Raw genomic sequence first — 22,815 nt, 5'->3', positions numbered from 1 at the left:
TCAAGAACTGAACTCTTCGTTCAAAAATACAACATTGTATGAGACGATTGAGAACTGAGTAAAACTGGTAAACAAGACATCAAGATGAGTGGATGCATAAAATGAGTCCTTCAGCAAAAAGAAAGATTGATTCGGATTTCAGTGAATGTACGTTGTACATTGCAAGTATTCGGGTACGAAATTCGTACCAAGGCATCGTGGTTGATTTGACAAAAGCATGAGTAAACACACACGCGTCTAGTATATGAGAAAACAAACAGTTTGGAAATGATTTGTGTGATCAGTTCAAATTTTGAAAATGACAGCCAGACGGTTTCCTATAAGGGATAGAAAAGTCAGTACTTAAGTACTTCTTTCAATACTTTTTCCACTTGAAGAGTGCCGTAGTACCCCGCGACCGATTTAGCACTACAAATTTTTCAAACAATTCGAATGTTTTCGAGCCTTGTTGATTACTTTATGCAACAAGCCACGATAAAATAGGGATATTCACTTGTTAGTCGCTCGAATCTTATCTGTCCGATCATTTGGGGATTGAAAGGGGCAATATCGCCCCTTAATTTACTAATTGAGCCTCTAGAAAGTTTAAGGAGCATAGCGGGGGTCCTGACACTTGTCTCTAAGTTTCTATATGATATTCGTGATTTCCTTTCGAAATTTAGATATCATGTAATACCGATCGGTCTTTATGTTTTTCCTTTTTGAGGTTTTGGGGTTCAGGCGTTCGAAATTTATGTTTTTGGACTTCTATTAATGTAATTCAAATTTGCCAATGAACATTTTATTAAGGCAGAAGGGGAAACTTCCCACATATCAATGAGTGCGATGCAAGTTTAAGTTCAATGATAAGGGATGTCCTTTTTATTGCCAAGTCCAAATGGCGTGCCGCACATCTCTTTGGAGAGAAGTTGTTTACCGCTGAAGTAATCTCGGTTATATCGCAAAAGATGGGGATGCTTTGTGTTCCGTTAGGCCTTTATATAAAGGGCCCAAAAATGTTTGTCCTGAGAACTCTTTTAGTACAATTTCAAAATTAATAACCTCCATATATAGCGAATAATTTCTCATAACTAACTGTAGCGGCTATGAATTCGAGATAAAAATACTCCCAAGTACTGAATTATGGCTGTTTTTCAAGATTATCTACTCAAAAGGAACTTGTTCGTTTTACTCTATCTTCAGCGTTTCGCTCTTCAACAGTCTTGAAATACAACATCATGTGGGATCAGTGATCACGAGTTCATCAAAAACAGTCACCAATGAATGGTTTTGTGCAGGGCTTTGATACGCATCAATGGTATTTTGGGCTAAATGGAAATTAAGACAACTTTGGGGGTGGTAAGGTTGAACAGAGGGAGTGAATACAAGTCCGCCCCATGGAACTATGGATATACACCTAAACCAGTGATCGGCGTCGTGACTGTGGGTGAATGGGATGATCGAATGCCTGACTTGAAAATGTATACCAGGCGGAGCACAAATGGCAACTGGTAGCTGTTGCTATATGTATGGCCCGAGGCTGGGGGGCGAGAACGGAAGTTTCAGAGTCCAAACTCTTCTATTGCCTGCCTAACTATAATATTATACTTATAACACAGAGCCCTAAGATTTTCAACATGCATGCACCATGTTGGTAAGTAAATTGTGTATATGACATCTGAATCCTCAATGTAATCATCCCAACAAAACAAACTAATCAACCACCTCCATAGTAAGGTGGTGTAAAAACGCATTCCTCTTTTCATTAGTCATATTATAACACCTTACATACGTACATATGTATGTTGATCAAAACGATCGTACAAAGAATACCAGATCAGAGCAACAGCAGAAGCTGACGTGACATATGAACCACCATTTTGAAAAACGCAAGAAAATGGCGCCCATTTTAAAAATTTTTCTTTACCACATTCGTTTAAACTTTTCTTTATCATACAAATCAAACAATCAACGCCAATGTGACTGCATTATCCAAAAAAAAAAAAATCAAAAACAGAAAACTTAACCGTGTTAATGACCAATTAAAAACAAGACAAATCTAAGTAGGCATGTATATGAAATTTTGATATGCCTATGATTGGTTTATTTAAACAAAGAAACTAGTTTTGATTGGCCAGCTACAACACCAGATGTAAAAAATGAAGAGAAATGGGCGAGTATACATGTTGAGAGAAAATGCATGGTTTGTTGCTTTTATATTTGCTTCGGTGGGTGCTTGTGTCTAAGTGTGTGTGTGTGCGTCCGTGTGAATTGAATTTCACAATTTAAGTGTGATGTAGGGACATTGCGTTTTTTGTAGCTTGGAATTCAGTGAACTTGCCAACAAAAGTGTGAGCAAATACAAATACAACAAATGGCAAGTGAATATAACAAGTAGATAATTATTTAATATCTGTCAAATGCGAAAACAAAATATTTCTTATAGTTTTACTAATTATTGGATGATTAGATTGATTAGCTTTAAAATCGAAATAAAATTGTCTTTGCTAGCAATCAATTCCTGACATATCGAATATGTAATAGGACTTCATTATGGGTCTGTGTTTTTTTAGCCTCCACCATAGGATGGGGTATACTAATTTCGTCATTTCCTTTGTAACTCATTGAACTATTGATCTGGAGACCCAACAAAGTATGTATGTACATATATTTTTGAACGTCTTGATTTTTCAAGTCGATTTAGCAGTGTCCGTCTGTCTGTTTTTCTGTCGAATGCACTCGAACTTTTGAAGGGGTTAAGCTATGCGATTTTTTCACAAATACTATTTTCTTATTGGTCGACTAGGATTGTAAATGGGCTAAATCGTGCGATATAAACCGATTCGACTTCTTGAGCTTATAGAGAGCGCATTTACTATATAATTTGACTGACATTTTGCAAGTGACGTTTTGTTTCGACTCCCAACAAGAAGAAAATTCTATGGTAAGATCCAAAATGCCACCAAATCAAGGTAATACTCAGGATTCACTAATAGAAGGTTAGGTCACCTGCGAAAACATAAAGTGGATAGGCCCCATGAACATCATTACGGATGTTATCAAATAGGAGAAAATGTAAACAAAGAATGAATGTAAAAAGAGAACAAGTTGACATTATCATTGACCAAGTACTGCCAAAAATTGTATGTCGGCTGATCGCTTGGCTTATTCTTATTCCGTGAATCCTGGCTAATACTGAGGGTAAGTAAGGAAAAGATCAATATGACTTTTGGTGTCGTTACGAAACATAGGCGATGAAATATCTGAGACGTCGAATTATTTCCTTTCCCGTATCTCCTTACCGGATACGAAGCCATTCTTCAACCAACTCAGGTGTATAGAATGGAAAGAGATAAGCTTTTATATAAGGAGCACAGATTAGAGCTGGCAAACAAACTATCGATAATCGCAACAAGCGATATTTTCGATATTTCTAATAATAAATATCGACAGTGTCGATGCTATCGTTAATTTCCCATCATCTATAGTTCAAACAAAAATGAGCAGTAAAAATCAGAAAATCCATTTATATAGAAGCAAATTCAATGTACAGATTGTAAAGCTTTTGTCAACAAACTGACTTTTTTTTATTATATTTTTCAAACAAACAACATTAAAGGAACAAGCTAGTCTACTTAGTTTCATCAAAAGTTTCTTATAAATACGAGTATAACAAGTTATCATATTACAGTTCGGCCAACCTGACAATATGATTGCCCACAATCATGATATAAAAATTGTGTATATTATATAAGTGTGACCAATAACATAAATCTATAACCTAGGTGTCAACCATTTCCGAAGTCGCTTTGCTTCAATTATACCCTTATATGGGATCTGTGTCAGTTGACAATTGTCAACATCTCTCACAACGTAGCGATCATTATCTAATACTTTTTCAATAATGTAGGGACCACGATATTTTTCACAAAATTTCTTATTCTTCCCAACTGTATTGTCAATATTCATAATAACAACATAATCACCCTCATCGTAACGTTTTGCCGGTTCATGATGTTTGGAAAAGTATAATTCGTTGTAGTTCTGAGATCGCTGTATAGAATTCAATGCCTTAACCCTCATATCCCTCAAATTTAGTTTCTCCTCATTACCCATTTTCTCATCTAGATATTCCGACAGCTTATCTACCACCACCCCTCGTTGATTCGTTCCAAAGAGTAACTTCGCTGGGGTTTCCTTTGTAGAACTGTGAACACAGTTATTGATAGCATATTCCACCTGGGACAATTTCAATGACCAATCGGAATGATCTATTGGGTCACTCAATTTGCTCAACATGGACTTAATAATACGATTTACACGCTCAACCTGCCCATTTGCTTGTGGAGAGGCAACCGCCACCTTAACATGATTAATATTATTTTTCAAAATGAATTCAGAAAACTCCAATGACGTAAAACATGATCCTCTGTCCGAGATTAGGCGTCTTGGTCTACTGTAATAACTAAAATACTTTTCGAGAGAACAACAAACCTCCTTAGTGCTCGTCGAATTTACAGGATAAAGTCGAACAAATTTTGTAAAAGAATCAACTACCACTAAAATGTGTTTTCTTTTCGATTTTAATGATGGAAGTGGTCCGAAGTGATCCACGTGTATCGTATCGAATGGCTCCGCCACCTTTGGAATGCTGTACATGTTCTGTTGGTTTATTCTAGCTGGAGCAGCATAAATGATACATTTTATACAATTCTTAATGAAGCTATCTATCTTATTGCGCATGTCTGGGAACCAAAAATTCTCTCGAATCTTATAATAACATTTATCTGTCCCCAGGTGTCCAAGCTTCTCATGTATCATTCTTATCACATTATCTTCCATTTCCTTTGGGACATATAAACAAACGGTTGCACCCACTTTCTTAAATAAGAGACCGTCTATTAGGTCAAAATCACATATCTCTTCCTTTTCCAAACGTTTACATAAGTCCTTAATAACAGGATCTCTAGCTTGGGTCAGTTGAATTTGGACATCGAGTTGATTCGAATCTACAGAGCAAATCATGTTACATCCCACATGAGGGGATATTTCCTTTTCTATACATCTGCTTAACATATCCACATGACCCATAGAAGAACCCTTCCTGTGTTCGATAGAATAGTCATAGTTCTCTAGTTCCAATGCCCAGCGGGATATCCGAGGATTAACTTGTCTCTTGTTCAAGGTCATTGTAAGTGAATTGCAATCTGTGACTATGGTAAAATGTAATCCTTCTAAATACACACGAAACCGGCGCAACGCGTAAATAATTGCGAGTGTTTCCAGTTCGAAGCTATGATATCTCGATTCTGCATTGGTTGTAGCCTTTGAAAAAAATGCTACGGGGTGGAACTTTTTATCATCCTGACGCTGCATCAATATTGCTCCGAATCCATGAGAACTTGCATCACAATGTAACTCCGTATCGCTTTTAGGGTTATAGATAGCTAATACTGGGGCCCGAAGTAAACGAGACTTTAATTCACTAAAGGCCTTTACACATTCTTCAGAGAAAACGAATTTTTTCTCTTTACGAAGCAAATCTAACAATGGCCTTGCAATATTTGAGAATGACGGAACGAATTTCCTAAAGTAGGAAAACAACCCAAGACAAGTTTGTAATTCCCTATGATTCCTTGGCATTGGTATTTGTTTCACAGCCCGCAAGTGATTTTCTGTCGGCCGTATACCTTTTGGGCTGATTAAGTATCCTAAATACTCTAAACTCTGATAACCAAATTTACATTTAGTTAACTTGATACGTAACCCGTACTCAAAAGCACGTCCAAGTACAACCGCCAATGTCTGAACATGAGAATCGAAATCAGAGGATGCAATCAATATGTCATCCATATATATAACCACTCTATGGTCCTCTATTAAGTCGCGAAATATACCATTTATAAAGCGTTGAAAGTTTGCTGGAGCATTCTTTAAACCAAATGGCATCTTCAAATACTCGTACTGTCCAAATGGGGTTACAAATGAAGTGTATGGAATTGAATCATTATGCATTTCTATGTTGAAAAATCCATCCTTCAAATCCATGAGGCTAAACCATTTTTTGCCTGATATGCTCTCAATACAGTCCTCGATGAGGGGTAAAGGAAAGTTATCCCTAATAGTCTTTTTGTTTAACGCTCGATAATCGACACACATCCGCGTTTCCCCTGTCTTTTTCTTTACCAACACAATTGCTGACGTGTATGGAGAATTGCTGTAACGTATTATTTTCCTTTCTAACAAATCACTAACAATCTTCTGCGTTTCCTCACGATCACGAACCGACAATCTACGGGGAGAGCAGTGTATTGGAATATCATCAGATAATTTAATCTGCATCCTATAATCAGATGACTTTTTATCAATTCCCTTTGGAGTTATATAACGATTATGAATAAGATCTTCTAAAGTCTTCTTCTGGAATGAATTTAACAAAGGATTTAGATCAATATCGTCCGTACGTATCACTTGGGAATTCACAGGACTATCATAAGAATTGCTTATCGTAGATGGTGTAGACACCGAGGTTATATTATTATTGTCATTTATTTTTCTTGTGGATTCAAATACTTCTATATCATTCGTAGTTTCCTTGACTTGAAGTAATTTTACATTAAATGCATGCATAAAGTTCCGTCCAAGAATCATTGGAACATGAATGCTCTCGTTCGGAACAACAAGTAATTCTATTTGTTTAGACGATTTTTTTAATTTTATTAAACAAGAAATATTTCCATATATTTTCAAAGGGGAATTGCCAACTCCAACATACGAAGTTGGTATTAAATTCTTCGAACGTATCACACCAGTCGGTAATAAAGACATCTTAACCAAACTAATTGGGCTACCGGAATCGATCAAGCACGAAATATTCACAGAATTAGTATATTTGGATCCACAAGAATATTTAAAGGCCACACTTACCATTCGTGTTGTGTCTACAATATCATTACTACAAAATATGGGAGCAGTAACATTCATCCTTTTAGGACAATCCTTGTAAAAATGTCCCATTTGGAAACAATGGAAACAAGATCCCGGTGGACGTCGAGGCTTATTGCAGGTGTTCTTCATATGTCCAAATTGAGAGCAATTGAAACATCGTATGCCTTTAGTATTGTCACGGCCTTCTTTATGAGTACTGACTGTTTTTGACCTTCGTTTCTCGTATCTATCTATTCCATGCATCAATTCTTGTAATGAGTTTGATCCGTATAGAATGGATATGTTGTTGGTTTTATCTTCCATTCCGTCTATTATAATGTCAACCAGTTCTTGCTCGTTGATTTCGCCTTCTGCTGCAATAGTTTGCATTGCTACTATATAGGCAATACACGGCTCTGTTGGCTTCAACTTGCGCAAACGCAATTTTTGATAAACTTCTTCTTGCGTTACCGTTCTCTTGAAAATGTCTAAGAGCGATCTCTTCAACTCCTTATATTCTTTGTAATTTGAATTTTCCATGAACTCTCGCGCAGTTCCAACCAGCAAATATCTTAAGCACATATATTTTTCTTGGTCAGTCATATTTATAGTGTAGTTTTCAAAAGAGTTTATCCATTTTTCAATATTTCGTCCATCATTCCCAGAAAATTTCGGAACCATCATAGAGAGCTCGTCATAATTGATATTTGTAGAAACCTTTTTTCCACCGTTTTCTAAAGATTCAATTTGGTTTCGAAGAGCCAACATTTCTTGCTTCAATCTCAAAACTCTAATTTCACTCTCTAGTTCATCAGCTTCACAGGATAAAACGCTTGAACGAATGAAAGGGTCTGTTACCTGTGATGGAACAGAAGGTCTAGAAAATTGTCCTCGAAGTAAGTTTGCAGGAACGGAAACTGAGGAATAATTGACGGAGGGTACGGAAGAAACAACACAAGAAGATACGGAAGGAGGTACGGAAGTTTGTGTTTGCGGAAGAACATCACAGGACACGCCAATTGCTCTATTGTTTAAAGCGACACCCAATGTATTTGTATTCATTAAATCGGAAATAACTGATGAAGTCCGGGCGGCAGAAACAGAAGCAGCAGTCCCTGAAGTACCAGGAAATTGTCTTTGAACTGTATTTACAGGAACGGAAGCAGAAGAATTATAGACGGAAGGTACGGAAGAAATTACGGAAGGAGGCACTGAAGTCTGTGTTTGCCGAAGATTTGCACAGGATACGCCAATTTCGCTGTTATTAAAAGCGACACTCAATGTATTTCTAGATATTAAATCGGTTGAAGTCCGTGCGGCAGAAAAACAAGCGGCAGTTCCAAGAACCAATTCAGTTTGATTTGTGGACTCACCATTACATTGAAATGACTGAAGCAAATTTTCAGGATCGGCAGTTGCGGAATTAATAACGGGAGTTTCATTCAAAGTATTGGATGACATTGTAGTGACAGTTACAGATGAATTCCCAGCAGAATCAGAAGAAACCACATTTCCAGAAGGCAATTCAGTCTGCTTTGATGGACCACCGTTAACTTGCAAAGAATCATATAATGTTCTCAATTGTGCAATTGACGCTGTTTCTGGAAATTCCACATTTGAAGCTTTCAAAGCTGAAAGAATTCTTTCTCGAGTAGGGCGTGAATCCATATTTAAAAAAAATTTTTTTTTTTGAGTCTTCTTTTTTTATTTATTTTTTTTTTTTTTTTTTTTTTTTGGGAACCCCACACCTGAATTGTAAAGCTTTTGTCAACAAACTGACTTTTTTTTATTATATTTTTCAAACAAACAACATTAAAGGAACAAGCTAGTCTACTTAGTTTCATCAAAAGTTTCTTATAAATACGAGTATAACAAGTTATCATATTACAAGATCGAACAAAGCCAAATTTATAGAGTCAGTTAGAAGTCATGAGAGAAATCATTGTACATAATTTTAGCCCAATCGGATGAAAATTGTGCCCTCCATAGGCGCATTTTACGTCATAAAAAAAAAAATTCAATGTCGGATCGCTTATTTTTGTTAAATTATAATATCGTCAGGAAAAATATCAATTGTTTTTGTTGGAAGTCGAATGAAAGCAACCCCAAATTAAATTGTTTTCACAAAGTTATGATTTAACCAACTTTCTCACAACTTTAACAATTATTACGCATAAAAAAATCAGCTTATGCTCAAATTTTAAGGTTATGTCATACGAAAATAACATACAGGTGTGATAGCAAAACTTATAATTCATATATAGATTGACAATTTTGACAAACATTTGCAATTACACGTGAATGAAAAAAGTGAAATGTCATAAGACATCTACATGCCGTGTAATAGCGCCTTAACCGTCAAAAACCACAAACTTTTTGGCACTAGATCCGTTCGCCAATTTTTCCAAATCCGCCAATTTCCATGAATTGGGTACGAATCGAGTGACAAAAACCTAGTGGTTTTTGCAGTAGGAAACGAGCAAATGGATATATTCGCACAGGATTCGTTAGCCAACTCATGGATATCAGCTGATTACAAAGGAGGAATAGGACACATTAGCGAACGAAACGAGTGCAGAAAATATTTAAAAACTTGTTTACTTTTTAAGATACTCTTTCCCTGGTAAAAAGCTCACACAATTCTTTGAAAACTAAGACATCATGGAAATATCAAAATAAATCGCATGTATCATTGTTCTATGCTGAAAATGTGTACATATAATGATGTTGGATATGTGTTATGGTAAAATGCTTAAAAAATTAGTTGTAAGTATGCATATGATAGTGTGGGTAGTATGGGTGTTATATATATATATATATATTGTGGTATAATGGAATGTTTTTGGGGGTGGGCGGGATGAGTAAAACATATTGCCTTTTCACTTTTCATGGGCCGTAAGACCTCATTTCTCTACTGCTCATGTAATATCGTTTTTACCTTGGCACCAAATGTCTTGTGGCAATATCGAGAGATCATCACCAACTTCTTCTTCATCTTCAACATCATCCACCTTCGTCTTCATCATCATCTCGACCACTTCTTTCATACCATTAAACCATTTGGTTATTTTTTTATCAAATGGGCCAACGATATTCGTTCCGTGGGTTTTCACATTATTGAATGGGTCATTGCACTGTGATTTTTTATGTGATTGTTGCCTTTCAACGAAGGTTGCATTCATACCAGTAGTAACAGTTTAAGTTTTTAGACGGTCTTTATAAGTCATTGTAAATGGTCAAATGAGTGTAGGTAAAGTCAAAAGTTATAGTCCATTTTAACAGGTTTAACAAATTCATTTAGAATTTAATTTGGTTGGTTCTTTTAACGGTGATAATTGATACAAATAGTAAAAAAAATTTTTGCCATTACGAGGACTAGTGAAAAGCATTAGGTAAGAAGCAATTTCGATTATTACAGCAAAGCTAAACTAATTTCGTCATTCTGTTTGTAACTACTCGAAATATTCGTCTGAGACCCAATAAAGTATATATATTCTTGATCGTCGCGACATTTTATGTCGATCTAGCCATGTCCGTCCGTCTGTCTGTCGAAAGCACGCTAACTTCCAAAGGTGTAAAGATAGCCGCTTGAAATTTTGCACAAATACTTCTTATTAGTGTAGGTCGGTTGGTATTGTAAATGGGCCATATCGGTCCATGTTTTGATATAACTGCCGTATAAACCGATCTTGGGTCTTGATTTCTTGAGCCTCTAGAGGGCACAATTCTTATCCGATTGGAATGAAATTTTGCACGACGTGTTTTGTTATGATATCCAACAACTGTGCTAAGTTAGGTTCAAATCGGTTCATAACCTGATATAGCTGCCATATAAACCGATCTTGGGTCTTGACTTCTTGAGCCTCTAGAGGCCGCAATTCTCGTCCGATTTGATTGAAATTTTGCACATAGTGTTTTAATATCACTTCTAACAACTGTGAGAAGTGTATTCCTAATCAGTCCATAACTTGATATAGCTGCCATATAATCCGATCTTGGGTCTTGAATTCTTGAGCCTCTAGAGTGCGCAATTCTTATCCGATTGGAATGAAATTTTGCGCGATGTGTTTTGTTATGATATCCAATAACTGTGGCAAGTATGATCCTAATCGGTCCATAACCTGATATAGCTGCCACATAAACCGATCTTGAGTCTTGACTTTTTGAGCCTCTAGAGGGCGCAATTCTCATCCGATTTGACTGAAATTTTGTACATAGTGTTTTGATATCACTTCTAACAACTGTGCGAAGTATGTTCGTAATTGGTCCATACCCTGATATAGCTGCCATATAATCCGATCTTGGGTCTTGATTTCTTGAACCTCTAGAGTACGCAATTCTTATCCGATTGGAATGAAATTTTGCACGACGTGTTTTGTTATGATATCCAAAAACTGTGGCAAGTATGGTCCTAATCGGTCCATAACCTGATATAGCTGCCATATAAACCGATTTTGGGTCTTGACTCCTTGAGCCCCTAGAGGGTGCAATTCTCGTCCGATTTGACTGAAATTTTACACATAGTGTTTTGATATAACTTCCAACAACTGTGCCATGTATGGTTAAAATCGGTCCATAACCTGATATAGCTGTCATATAAACCGATCTTGGGTCTTGACTTCTTAAAACTCTAGAGAGCGCTATTCTCATCCGATTTGGCAAAAATTTTGTACAACGGCTCCTCCCATGGCCTTCAACATACGTGTGAAATATGGTCGGAATCGATCTATAGCTTGATACAGCTCCCATATAAACCGATCTCCCGATTTCGCTTCTTGAGCCCCGAATCGGACTATAACTTGATGTAGCTGCTCCTCCGTCCTTATTCATTATACTTTGTTTGTCTAAAAACAGATACTGCACAAAGAACTTGACAGATGCGACCATGGTGGAGGGTATATAAGATTCGCCCGGCCGAACTTAGCACGTTCTTACTTGTTTGTTTCTCCAAAGTGGAGTCGAACTTAATGACCATGACATAGCTATGCCTATGGCCAAGGATCTGTTGATTAGGCAATTTCTTTTCAGTAACTTTTGAATAATCAAAACTTTTCGCGTAGCATAATTCTCATGGTCATTAAGCTCGACTGCACTTTGGAGAAAAAAACGAGTAAAGTAATCATATACATGACCGGCCTGTAACATGCTTACATAAATAATAACTAAAAAAACACTTTATATGTATATGTGATATATTCTATTCAAAAAGATACATTACCACAACAATCCCATGGCAGCCGGTTTAACGCACCGGATTGACCCGATGGAACCCTCATCGGCAAGGGCTGCCGCCTCAATGTACGTGTTCGTCTTTTTTTCGTCATGGGAGAGGCACATCCCAGACAGCCGGTTGTACGCACCGGATTGACCCGATGGAATCTTCATTCCATTGTCGGTGAGGTGTAACCGGTGCTTGGAGTGGGTACATTTCCGTTCTTGCTCTGGCCTAACTTCGCTACGGGAGTATAGTCATACTGGCTATGTCGCTAGGTGCTGTGCGAACATAGCCAGCAGTGGGTCACAAGCGTCGCCGTCGTCGCCTTCGGCATCCTCGTCGTCGGACTATGTGACCCCCCCGACTTCTCCCGTACGGCAATTTATGCAACGACAGCACCCTAGCCCTACTATTGCCAGGCCAGTGCCGGGAAGTGTATCGTTCTTGGAGTTAAACTGCAACGGACTGCGTGGCAAGATTGATGAGATTCTAGATTTTATGAGTCGGAAGAGCATATCGGTCGCAGCGATCCAGGAGACAAAGCTGACTAACACCTGCAGCTTGCACAGTTGTCACGGCTACAATGTGCTACGTAAGGATCGCTCAAGGAATGGAGGTGGGGGATTGGCCTTCGTTATACACCATTCCGTGCAGTATAGACCTATCTCGCCTGCGGCTGGCGTTAGTGACCCCTACATGGAGTGCATGGGGATAGCAGTCAGGTCCGGTACTGCCGAGATAGAGCTATACAACATGTACATACCGCCGGTCGGTAGCTGTGTCCCAATTAATGGCCAAGTTTACAAGCTCGACATAAGTGGGTTATTATCTGGCCATAATCGTCTGGTTCCAGGGAACTTTTATGCGTATCACACTTCATGGCATTCTCCCCTAGGTAACGACCAGCGTGGCATAGCTTTGGCAGAGCGGATTGAAAGCTCCACGATTTGGACGGTGAATGTAAATGCCCCCACTGGGATTATGAGGAGGTGCAGCAGCTCGCCAGCCATTTCGATTGCAGCCCCTCCAGACATTTCCAAACCGTCATCTCTTTGGGGTCAGACCACCTCCCCATAATTCTCACCATCGACCGACCACCCGACTTCATAACCTCTGAGCTCAGGACGTTTATCAATCAGAAGAAGATCGATTGAGCTGACTTCGGAGAGTATACCTATCGCCGCTTCAGCGAACTGCCAACCCCCTGAATGTGCTAGTGGCCGAGAGGAAATTCCGAAACCTCATTACCACAGCAGCCGGTCGAATACTCCTCTATGGACATACACCTAAGCCAGTAATTGGCTTGTTGTGCGCTCTAAAAATTAAAAAGTTACCTCGAAAAAGAAAATTTTAAGTTTGGAATTCCGTGCTACTTACAAAAACCTTAATCTTTTTCCATACCACTCCCCTACATTGGTTTATGTCTGGTACTGTGTCCCCACATAAGTACCGGTATCTTGTAGTCCTATGTGTGGCGTCCTATGTGTCCCGTTATGATACCAATAGCCCTGCAAGGCAAGTTATGGGGCACCAAAGGCCTTCAGACCTAATAGCCTTACGTCCTTTCTTCTCAAAAGCATGGAACGTATCGTGGATACCATGATTAAGAATAGCACATCCAGCGAACTGCTCAAATTCAAACAGCATGCCTATGTCAAGGGAAGGTCTGTAGAGACTGCCCTGCAAGAGGTTGTGCATAAAATAGTAGAATCCTTCGATGCCATTGGCGGTATACATTGACAATGTGCGGCCGATACACTGATCCAATCCTTAGACCAGTACCGGGTGGACCTTAGAGACTTGAGAAACCATATGCTAAGGAACATGGATTTATTGTGGGTCCCATGACATAAATATAAGTGAGAAAAAGGCAAAAGTCACGCCACAAGGGGACATTTTATCGCCACTTTTATGGGTGACCACCATAAATCCCGGCAAGGGATAGATGTCTGCGTCACACAAGCTGGAACTTTGAGGTCCGATCTGTATGGCGAGAAGCTTGCTGCTGTGGAATGCTCCACACGGAGTAGCTGCAACGGCAGTCGCGGACAATCAGCGCTACCGAGCGGAGAGTCTCAATGATAGGTCGGGTGCCACCAGCTCTTGCTGGTGCCTGCCTATGATGATCGATATGACAAGGCGAGTTATTGGCTCCTATAAATAACTAATGACCACTCTGTTCTCACGGCGATCGGTCCCTTGGACCGGAACGAACTTGCTCACCTACGGGGGCTTGACGAGGATCGCCACCTTCGTATGAAAATGTGGTTACAACAACAGCAACCACCACCATAAATGACCTATTACTGATGCTGACTGAGGAGGGATTTGAACCTGTCTGCTATGCAGACGATCTTATAATACTTCTAAGGGTCTTGCATATGGCATATGACTGGGCTAGACCCAGGGGTCTCGTTAACCCAGAGAAGACTGACAAAGGTGGGCCATCCACGAGAATGACAAAGGTGGGCCAATTTGACGCAGCACGTTTCCTCAAATACTTGGGAGTGATTTTGGATAGGAAACTTAATTTGAAGTGTCACATTCAGCAGCGTACTGAGAAGGCTCACAGATATTGGGCAATATGTAGATGGGCCGTAGGCTCGAAATCCCCTGGCTCTACAGGAGCGTGATTTGACCAATACTTACTTACCCCTCAGTAGTTCAGTGTACTGCTATGGAGAAAAAATGCAACAAAACGACAATACAATGGGTTCGGCGAACATATTGTCTTGGCATAGGCAGAGCGATGAGGACCACGTCCACTAGGGCACTGGAGACTATTCTAGATATCCGACCTATTGACATACAGATTAAGTGTGAGGTAGCCACTGCAGCTTAAGGTGATGGAAGAATGGGTTGAGGATGGGAGCAGCTCATACCATGGCGGTATAATGAAGCGACGATAGAAAACCTAGAAGAAATGGAAGACGTTTCCGATGGGATACTCGGATACCTGGGGCTATTACTGAAAGGAAGTAAGAAGGAGGTCAGTATAGCTATTGGTATCAAGATCGGGTGTAACGCCGCCAGGAAAATTCCATACATGAATCCCTTTCTGGACATTGATATGGAGAAAACTTTCCACACTACTGAGTTTCGAACACTTCACACAAAAGATTGACTCTGACAAATTGAAGGCCTATTTATAACAATTTCTTAAAACGTAACACTATCTTAGAACAGCATGGGCGCCGAACACTGTGGAACAGCGAAACAGTCGGTAGGACGGCGAAAATCCTAAGTGGTGACCCGGATCGTAAGAAGATGAGGCTATTACTGAAATGAAGTAAGAAGGAGGTCAGTATGGCTATTGGTGTCAAGATCGGGTGTAACGCCGCTTGGAAAATTCCATAAATGAATCCGTTTCTGGACATTGATATGGAGAAAACTTTCCATACCAAATAACACTACTGAGTATCGAACACTTCGCACAAAAGATTGATCCTGACAAATTTTAGGCCTATTTATAACAATTTCTAAAAACATAACACTGTCTTAGAACAGCAATCTTAGAGCGGAAGCTTAGCTGCGAGCTACCGGGCGCGTCCACAGGTTAGAATAGGTTTAAGTGGCAGTCTGCCATCAGACTCACTTAGACGTTTTCGTCCATTGTGTTACCACAGAAACAGAAGAAGGAAGATGCCTTCTACTTCCTACCGTTGAACCATCCAGATCGCTTTAAAAAGCCCAATAACTTGCGAATGTTCACATCCGCGAAATCAGACAGGTTCTCAAAGAAATGAGAACCTAAAGTGGGACTCCTCCTAACTGCTAGTGCGGGACACACACACAGAAGGTGTTCTATAGTCTCTTCTTCCTCGATGTCCCTACAGCTTCTGCAAAAGTCGTTGCAGGCAACCTTCTGTTTGTCAGCATGTTTTCCGATTAGACAGTGACCTGTCATGACGGACACAATGACTGAGACGTCAGTTCTGGCCAATGACAGAAAGCAGTAGACCTCTTCAAGTCTAGATGAGGCCACATAGTTTTGGAATGCTCACAGCCCCCTCTTTGTGACCATATATCATTCGTTGTCCTTCGGGCCTGGTCCTGAAAACTTAGCTTACATGCCGCTAGAGGCATACCCACAGATTCCAGTGTCCCTGAAGTGTGTAGGGTAGTTCCTAATTTCGCAAGCTCGCCCGCTTTACAATTCCCTGGGATATCTCTGTGGCCCGCCACCAAGAACAGGTGAATTTTGAACTGTTCATCCATCTTGTTGAGAGATGTGCAACAGTCGAGTGCGGTTTTTGTGTTCAGAAATATGTTCTCCAGGGATTTAATGGCTGCCTGCCTGTTTGAGAAGATATTTATGCCAATCGTCGTAATGACATTATATCTTAGCCATTCCACCACATCCTTATTTGCAAGGATCTCCGCTTGATACACACCGCAGTGGTCGGGTAACCTCTTCGATATGACCACTTTTAGATCTTAAGAGTACACCCCAAAGCCCACCTGGTCGTTTAGATTGGAACCATCAGTGGTTCCACAGTGTCCGTATCCGCCACATGACCAATGAGAAAGCTCCCTTAACCTCACGGCAATGGTCGCTGCAATTTGGGTAGCCACAATGTCCAGAGACATAAGATGTAGCATTACATTCAGTGAATCAGATGGTGTCGTCCTCAGTACAGCTGTGATGCACAAACAGGCCATCTTTTGGATCCAGTTTAGTAACCTCTTCGATATGACCACTTTTAGATCTTTAGAGTACACCCCAAAGCCCACCTGGTCGTTTAGTTTGGAACCATCCGTATAGAAGTCTATATAATTTCTGTTACCAGGGATATCGTAGTTCCAATCGGTTCTATCAGGAATAGTGGTGCAGTAATTTTTATCAAAAAGCGGCTCAGTGTAATCCACACAGCCTGGAACATCGGACATTGTTTCAAGGATAACACAGTGTCCGTAGCCGCCACATGACCAATGAGAAAGCTCCCTTAACCTCACGGCAGTGGTCGCTGTAATTTGGGTAGCCACAATGTCCAGAGGTATAAGATGTAGCATTACATTCAGTGCATCAGATGGTGTCGTCCTCAGTGCGGCTGTGATGCACAAACAGGCCATCTTTTGGATCCAGTTTAGTATTGAGCAGTAGGTGGATTTTTGAAGCGCCGTCCACCAGACCACAGCACCATATAGGGTTATAGGTCTAACAACTGCAGTATATACCCAATGCTTGATACGCGGTCTACATCCCAAGGGTCCACAGGTTGCGGATAGTGGAATGCTCTTTACGGAGTAGTTGCAACGGCAGTCGCGGAAAATTAGCGCCATCGAGCGGAGAGTCTCAGTGAGGTGGCCTGGAGGTACCAGCTCTTGCACAAATACTGAGTGTCTATGATGCTCGATATGACAAGGCAGGTTTTTGCAAATGCAAATTTTGCCCATGAACATTCCATTAAGGAACAGGGGTAAACTTCTCACATATCAATGAGTGCTGTCCGATTAAAGATTTTTTAAGTTAATTGATAAGAGGCCTTTGGAGGCCCCTGTAGCGAAGAGGTTAGCAAGCCCGCCTATGACGCTGAACGCCTGGGTTCGAATCCTGGCGAGATCATCAGAAAATTTTTTTAGCTGTGGTTTTCCCCTCCTAATGCTGGCAACATTTGTGAGCTTTTGTGCCATGTTAAACTTTAAGAGGTGTCGCCGTTCAGAGTCGGCTATAAAAAGTAGGCCCCTTATTATTGAGCTTAAACTTGAATCGGCATGCACTGATTGATATGTGAGAAGTTTGCCCCTGTTCCTTTGTGGAATGTTCATGGGCAAAATTTGCATTTGATAAGGGGCCTCCTTTTTATAGCCAAGTCCGAACGGCGTGCCGCAGTGCTACACCTCTTTTTGAGGGGAAGTTTTACATGGCGTAGTACCTCAAAAATGTTGCCAGCATTAGGAGGGGCAAACCACCACTGAAAATTTGTTTCTAATGGTCTCGCCAGGATTCGAATCTAGGCGTTCAGCGTCATAGGCGGACATGCCAACCTCTGCGGACGGTGGCCCCTTTAAATAACCAATGGTCACTCTGTTCCCGTGGCGATCGGTCCTATGGACCGGAATGAGCTTGCTAACCCACAGGAGCTTGACGACACCTGACAACACCAACAATAACCTATCTAAACTTTATTTCCCAAATTCTCGTATTTTCCAGGCATATTCAAGAGCATTTGCATGTACCAATCGATACCAGCAAAATGTCCGAAGCCGAATTGCAATTTCATTATTTCAAAATGCACGATTCCGATAACAACAACAAACTAGATGGCTGTGAATTAATCAAATCCTTAATACATTGGCATGGTAAGTTGGACACACAAAATTTTGAGTAGTCACGCAACTTTTATGAAATGACTTTAATATTCAAGCATTCACTTAAGCTTTATTTCAAAAACTAAAATTGGATTTGTTGTGATTTTTTCTTTGTTTACTTTCATATTTTATCCACTCCACGCATTAATTACCATCATTACCATTGCCATAAATTTGCACATACATATTCGAAAAAAATATGTGTGCTTCTTTGTGTTGAATTTATATCTGTCTCCATTGCAAAAATAAACAAACAAACAAAATTTAAACATTTTTACATGGTAAATGGTATTTTGGGTCTATCATAAAATGGTTTACGGTTGGATCCTACTCTCTCATCATTCTAACCATAACAACAAATGGACAAATTTGTACTACGACGACTCAACTACGACATATCTATAATACCTACCTACCTACCTACCTATGAAAATACATTTAAAGAGCAAGGCAGTAAGGAGGGTACTGATGGTCAACAGCCTCATGTGGAGGAAAAAATTTTCACCGATGAAGAGCTGGTGGCTTTAATTGATCCCATCTTGCAAATGGACGATTCTTCGAAAGATGGTTACATAGACTATCCAGAGTTTATGAGGGCCCAACAGAAATCGCAACAGCAACAACAGCAGCAGCAGCAGCAACAACAACAACAACCACAAATACAACAGACATAATTGGCTCCATTATGTGTGATTTCTAATACTTAGCATCTTCCCTTTTTTCCCTCAAAATTTGTGTTTCTTATGTACCTTTCTTGTTTAACTTGGAAATCTCCACGACCCCTATCTCCCTTACTTAACAATTCCAAATTGATAGCTCCATTTTTCGAATATCTATATATATTTTTTTACACAATCTTTAGTGTTTTATTCTCTATTTTTTTTTATTTCATTCATAAGTTTTTAGGTTCTTTTTCTACTTAAAAAAAAAAAATGTTAAAAATGACTGATTTAAAAAGCTCAGTTTAAGAAATTTGAACAAAAACAAAAGAAAATAATAAAAAAAAATATGCAATTGTTAAAACAAATGCATTAAAAACGAACAACCACAACAAACAAACAAACAAACAAAACGAATAAAGTTGAGATGACATTTTATGAAAGTAGCATATGCATAATTGGGGAGGTATAACTGTAAGAAGCATGTCATTTTTACTACGTTTTTACTACATTCTTTCAATGGTTGTGGGGTGAGGCGGCTAGCTTGTGTCTCCATTGCAGCATCTTTCTAATTTTCAAAATTAAAGTTTCATAATATTTCCGCTTACCCTAAACTCCGATTCTTTTAGTTGAAGAAGAAAAGGACAAGGACGACAAGGAAAAGAAAGAAAACAACGGCACTGGAGAAAAGAGTGGCACTACCTATACCGATGAAAATCTGGCTGATGTTATTGATTATGTCTTGAATAGCATGGATGTCAATAGAGATGGCTATGTCGATTATGCTGAATACCGCAAGAGCGAAGCGGAGTCTGCCAAAAACAATAAGCAGTAAAACTATACCTGATTAAATTTAGTGCCAAATAACTCCTTATTTTTTATTATCTTAAAAAAATTTTTCCAATATTTGTTATATACTTGAATTGTTGACAACGAAAATCACGCCATGACTTATAATTTTCATATACATATATTGGGTTGCCTAAAAAGTAAATGCGGATTTTTTAAAAGAAAGTAAATGCATTTTTAATAAGGCTTAGAATGAACTTTAATCAAATATACTTTTTTTACACTTTTTTCCAAAGCAAGCTAAAACTAACAGCTGATAACTGACAGAAGAAAGAATGCAATTACAGAGTCACAAGCTGTGAAAAAATTTGTCAACGCCGACTTTATGAAAAATTCGCAATTACTTTTTGGGCAACCCAATACTTTTTTTTTAATAAAGAACATGTGTTTTTCTAACAATAAAGAAAAAAAGAATTTAAAAATTTCCAGGATTATAGTATGGTATATGTAAACTTATGTCAATGTCAATTTATGAACTTGAGAACGTAATGAAAACACTGCGGTAAACAATCTCATGGCAGCCGGTTGTACGTAGCGGATTGGCCCGATGGAGTTCTTCATTGGCAAGGGCTGTCGCCTCAATGTACTGCTACAACAATAACAACATGCCTATGCTAAGGCATCCATAGTCACGGCCACCAGAGGTTAGCATGTCCGCCTATGACGCTGAACGTAAGGGCTCACATTCTAGCGAGACCATAAGAAAAAAATGTCATATATGGAGCTCTCCAACCCAAGGTAGATGAAATTCCAGGACCTTAGGTACTTCTGTTAAAGCCTAGTTCTGACTTCGAGTTTTCGCCCGAACAGTTGTCAAAACGCACTATAAAAAAAACTAGAGGCTCAAGAAGTCAAGATCCCAGATCGGTTTATATGAGAGCTATATCAGGTTATAAACCGATTTGAACCATACTTGCCACAGTTGTTGGATATCCTAACAAAACACGTCGTGCAAAATTTCATTCCAATCGGATAAGAATTGCGCACTCTAGAGGCTCAAGAAGTCAAGACCCAAGATTGGTTTATATGGCAGCTATATCAAAACATGAACTGATTTAAACCATATTTACCACAGTTGTTGAAGGTAATACCAAAACACTACGTGCAAAATTTCAATAAAATCGGATAAGAATTGCGCCCTCTAGAGGCTCAAGAAGTCAAGCTCCCAGATCGGTTTATATGACATCTATATCAGGTTATAGACCGATTTGAACCATACTTGGCACAGTTGTTGGATATCATAACAAAACACGTCGTGCAAAATTTCATTCCAATCTGATAAGAATTGCGCACTCTAAAGGCTCAAGAAGTCAAGACTCAAGATCGGTTTATATGGCAGCTATATCAAAACATGGACCGATATGGCCCATTTACAATACCAACCGACCTACACTAATAAGAAGTATTTGTGCAAAATTTCAAGCAGCTAGCTTTACTCCTTCGGAAGTTAGCGTGCTTTCGACAGACAGACGGACGGACGGACATGGCTAGATCGACATAAAATGTCGCGACGATCAAGAATATATATACTTTATGGGGTCTCAGGCGGATATTTCGAGTAGTTACAAACTGAATGACGAAATTAGTATACCCCCCATCCTATGGTGGAGGGTATAAAACTTTTTACAAAATGATTTCAACATGTTGCTAGCAACATTGTCAAATTTCGTGGATTTTAAACGTCTAATAAATGCAGCGAACAATGACAATCATCTGTTTACAAGAATTGTTAGTTTAAATATTTTAAGAAATGTTGTCTTTTTATTTTCTGTAGGGATATGAAAGACACTACGGATTTTGAAAAACATCTGCCCCAGTGCCCTCATTCATATTGTATAAATCCGTGTGTACAGAGGGACCAGAGAAGTTCGGGAGGCCCCCAGCCCAAAACTTCCTCTCCGAGAAGACAAACTGCAAATCGCCATCTAGGAAAGATCAGTTTGGCAATGGCAATGTCATGTAGTCGCCCCACGAAGCCATCGGCCTACCGCAAAACAAACGAATGCCCGAAATCCGAAGAGTAAGAGTTCCTGACTCTCTCGGTCGGAAGACTGTACTCAGCGCAACGCCCTCCACGTACAAGTGCAAAGGTCTCAAATGAAGTATCGCATTCAGTGCTGCTCTTGGTGCACACCTCGTCGCCCCCTATATCAGCACTGCCACAATACCCTGTACTTTCTCATCATCAACACTATTATAAGAAAAGTTTATTAATAACTTACTTACTCACAGCGTGCCTGGGACTTATATACTCCGAAATCCTGGCAGGAGGCAAGGGTGGTATTTATACCCAAGCCCAGCAAGGCAAGTTATGCGACACCAAAGGCCTACAGGTCTATAAGCCTTACGTCTTTTCTACTCAAAACCATGGAACGCATTGTGAACACGATGATAAAGAGTAGGACATCCAGCGAACAAACAGCATGCCTATGTTAAGGGATGGTCGATGGAGACTGCCCTGCACGAGTTTGTGTATAAAATAGAAGAATACTTGGATGCCAAAACATAGACCCTGTCGGTATTCATTGGCATCGTGGGGGCGTACAAGACATCTGTCTCCTTGGGAGGAGAGAATGTTCCATTTACTGAAAGCGCAAAATACCGGAGTGTTAAACAAATTAGCAACACTGTTGGAAACATTGTGAGATTTCACAAAATTTAATTGATGTTTAGCAACATTTTCCGCACATTTGAAGTCAGTACCAGGCTTAACGTAAACAAACGAAGGTTGTTCAAATGTCAATTTATTGTGCGACAAGGAGAGTCATTCGTTGTTTCCATCAAAGTACGACAACTCACATCGACGTGCCTACGAGTAACACGGATAGCATTACTATTATAAGCCCATATACAGAAAGAGGCGCCGGGTAACGG

General features: G+C 39.5%; 1 protein-coding gene across 1 annotated transcript; it reads left to right on the top strand.

The window, feature by feature from the left end:
- Positions 1 to 18,219: 18,219 nt before the first annotated feature.
- On the top strand, positions 18,220 to 19,288 carry LOC131994725 (multiple coagulation factor deficiency protein 2 homolog; the record flags this gene model as incomplete). Its single annotated transcript, XM_059361565.1, has 2 exons — positions 18,220 to 18,424; positions 18,878 to 19,288. Coding segments are annotated over 2 exons (435 nt in total), but the record flags the coding sequence as incomplete, so codon positions are not given.
- Positions 19,289 to 22,815: the final 3,527 nt, after the last annotated feature.

This window comes from Stomoxys calcitrans, chromosome 2, assembly GCF_963082655.1.
Source record: "Stomoxys calcitrans chromosome 2, idStoCalc2.1, whole genome shotgun sequence".
NCBI classification, from domain to species: Eukaryota; Metazoa; Arthropoda; class Insecta; order Diptera; family Muscidae; genus Stomoxys; species Stomoxys calcitrans.
Note: the sequence above shows the minus strand (reverse complement) of the source record. Positions and strands in the feature narration are given on the sequence as shown.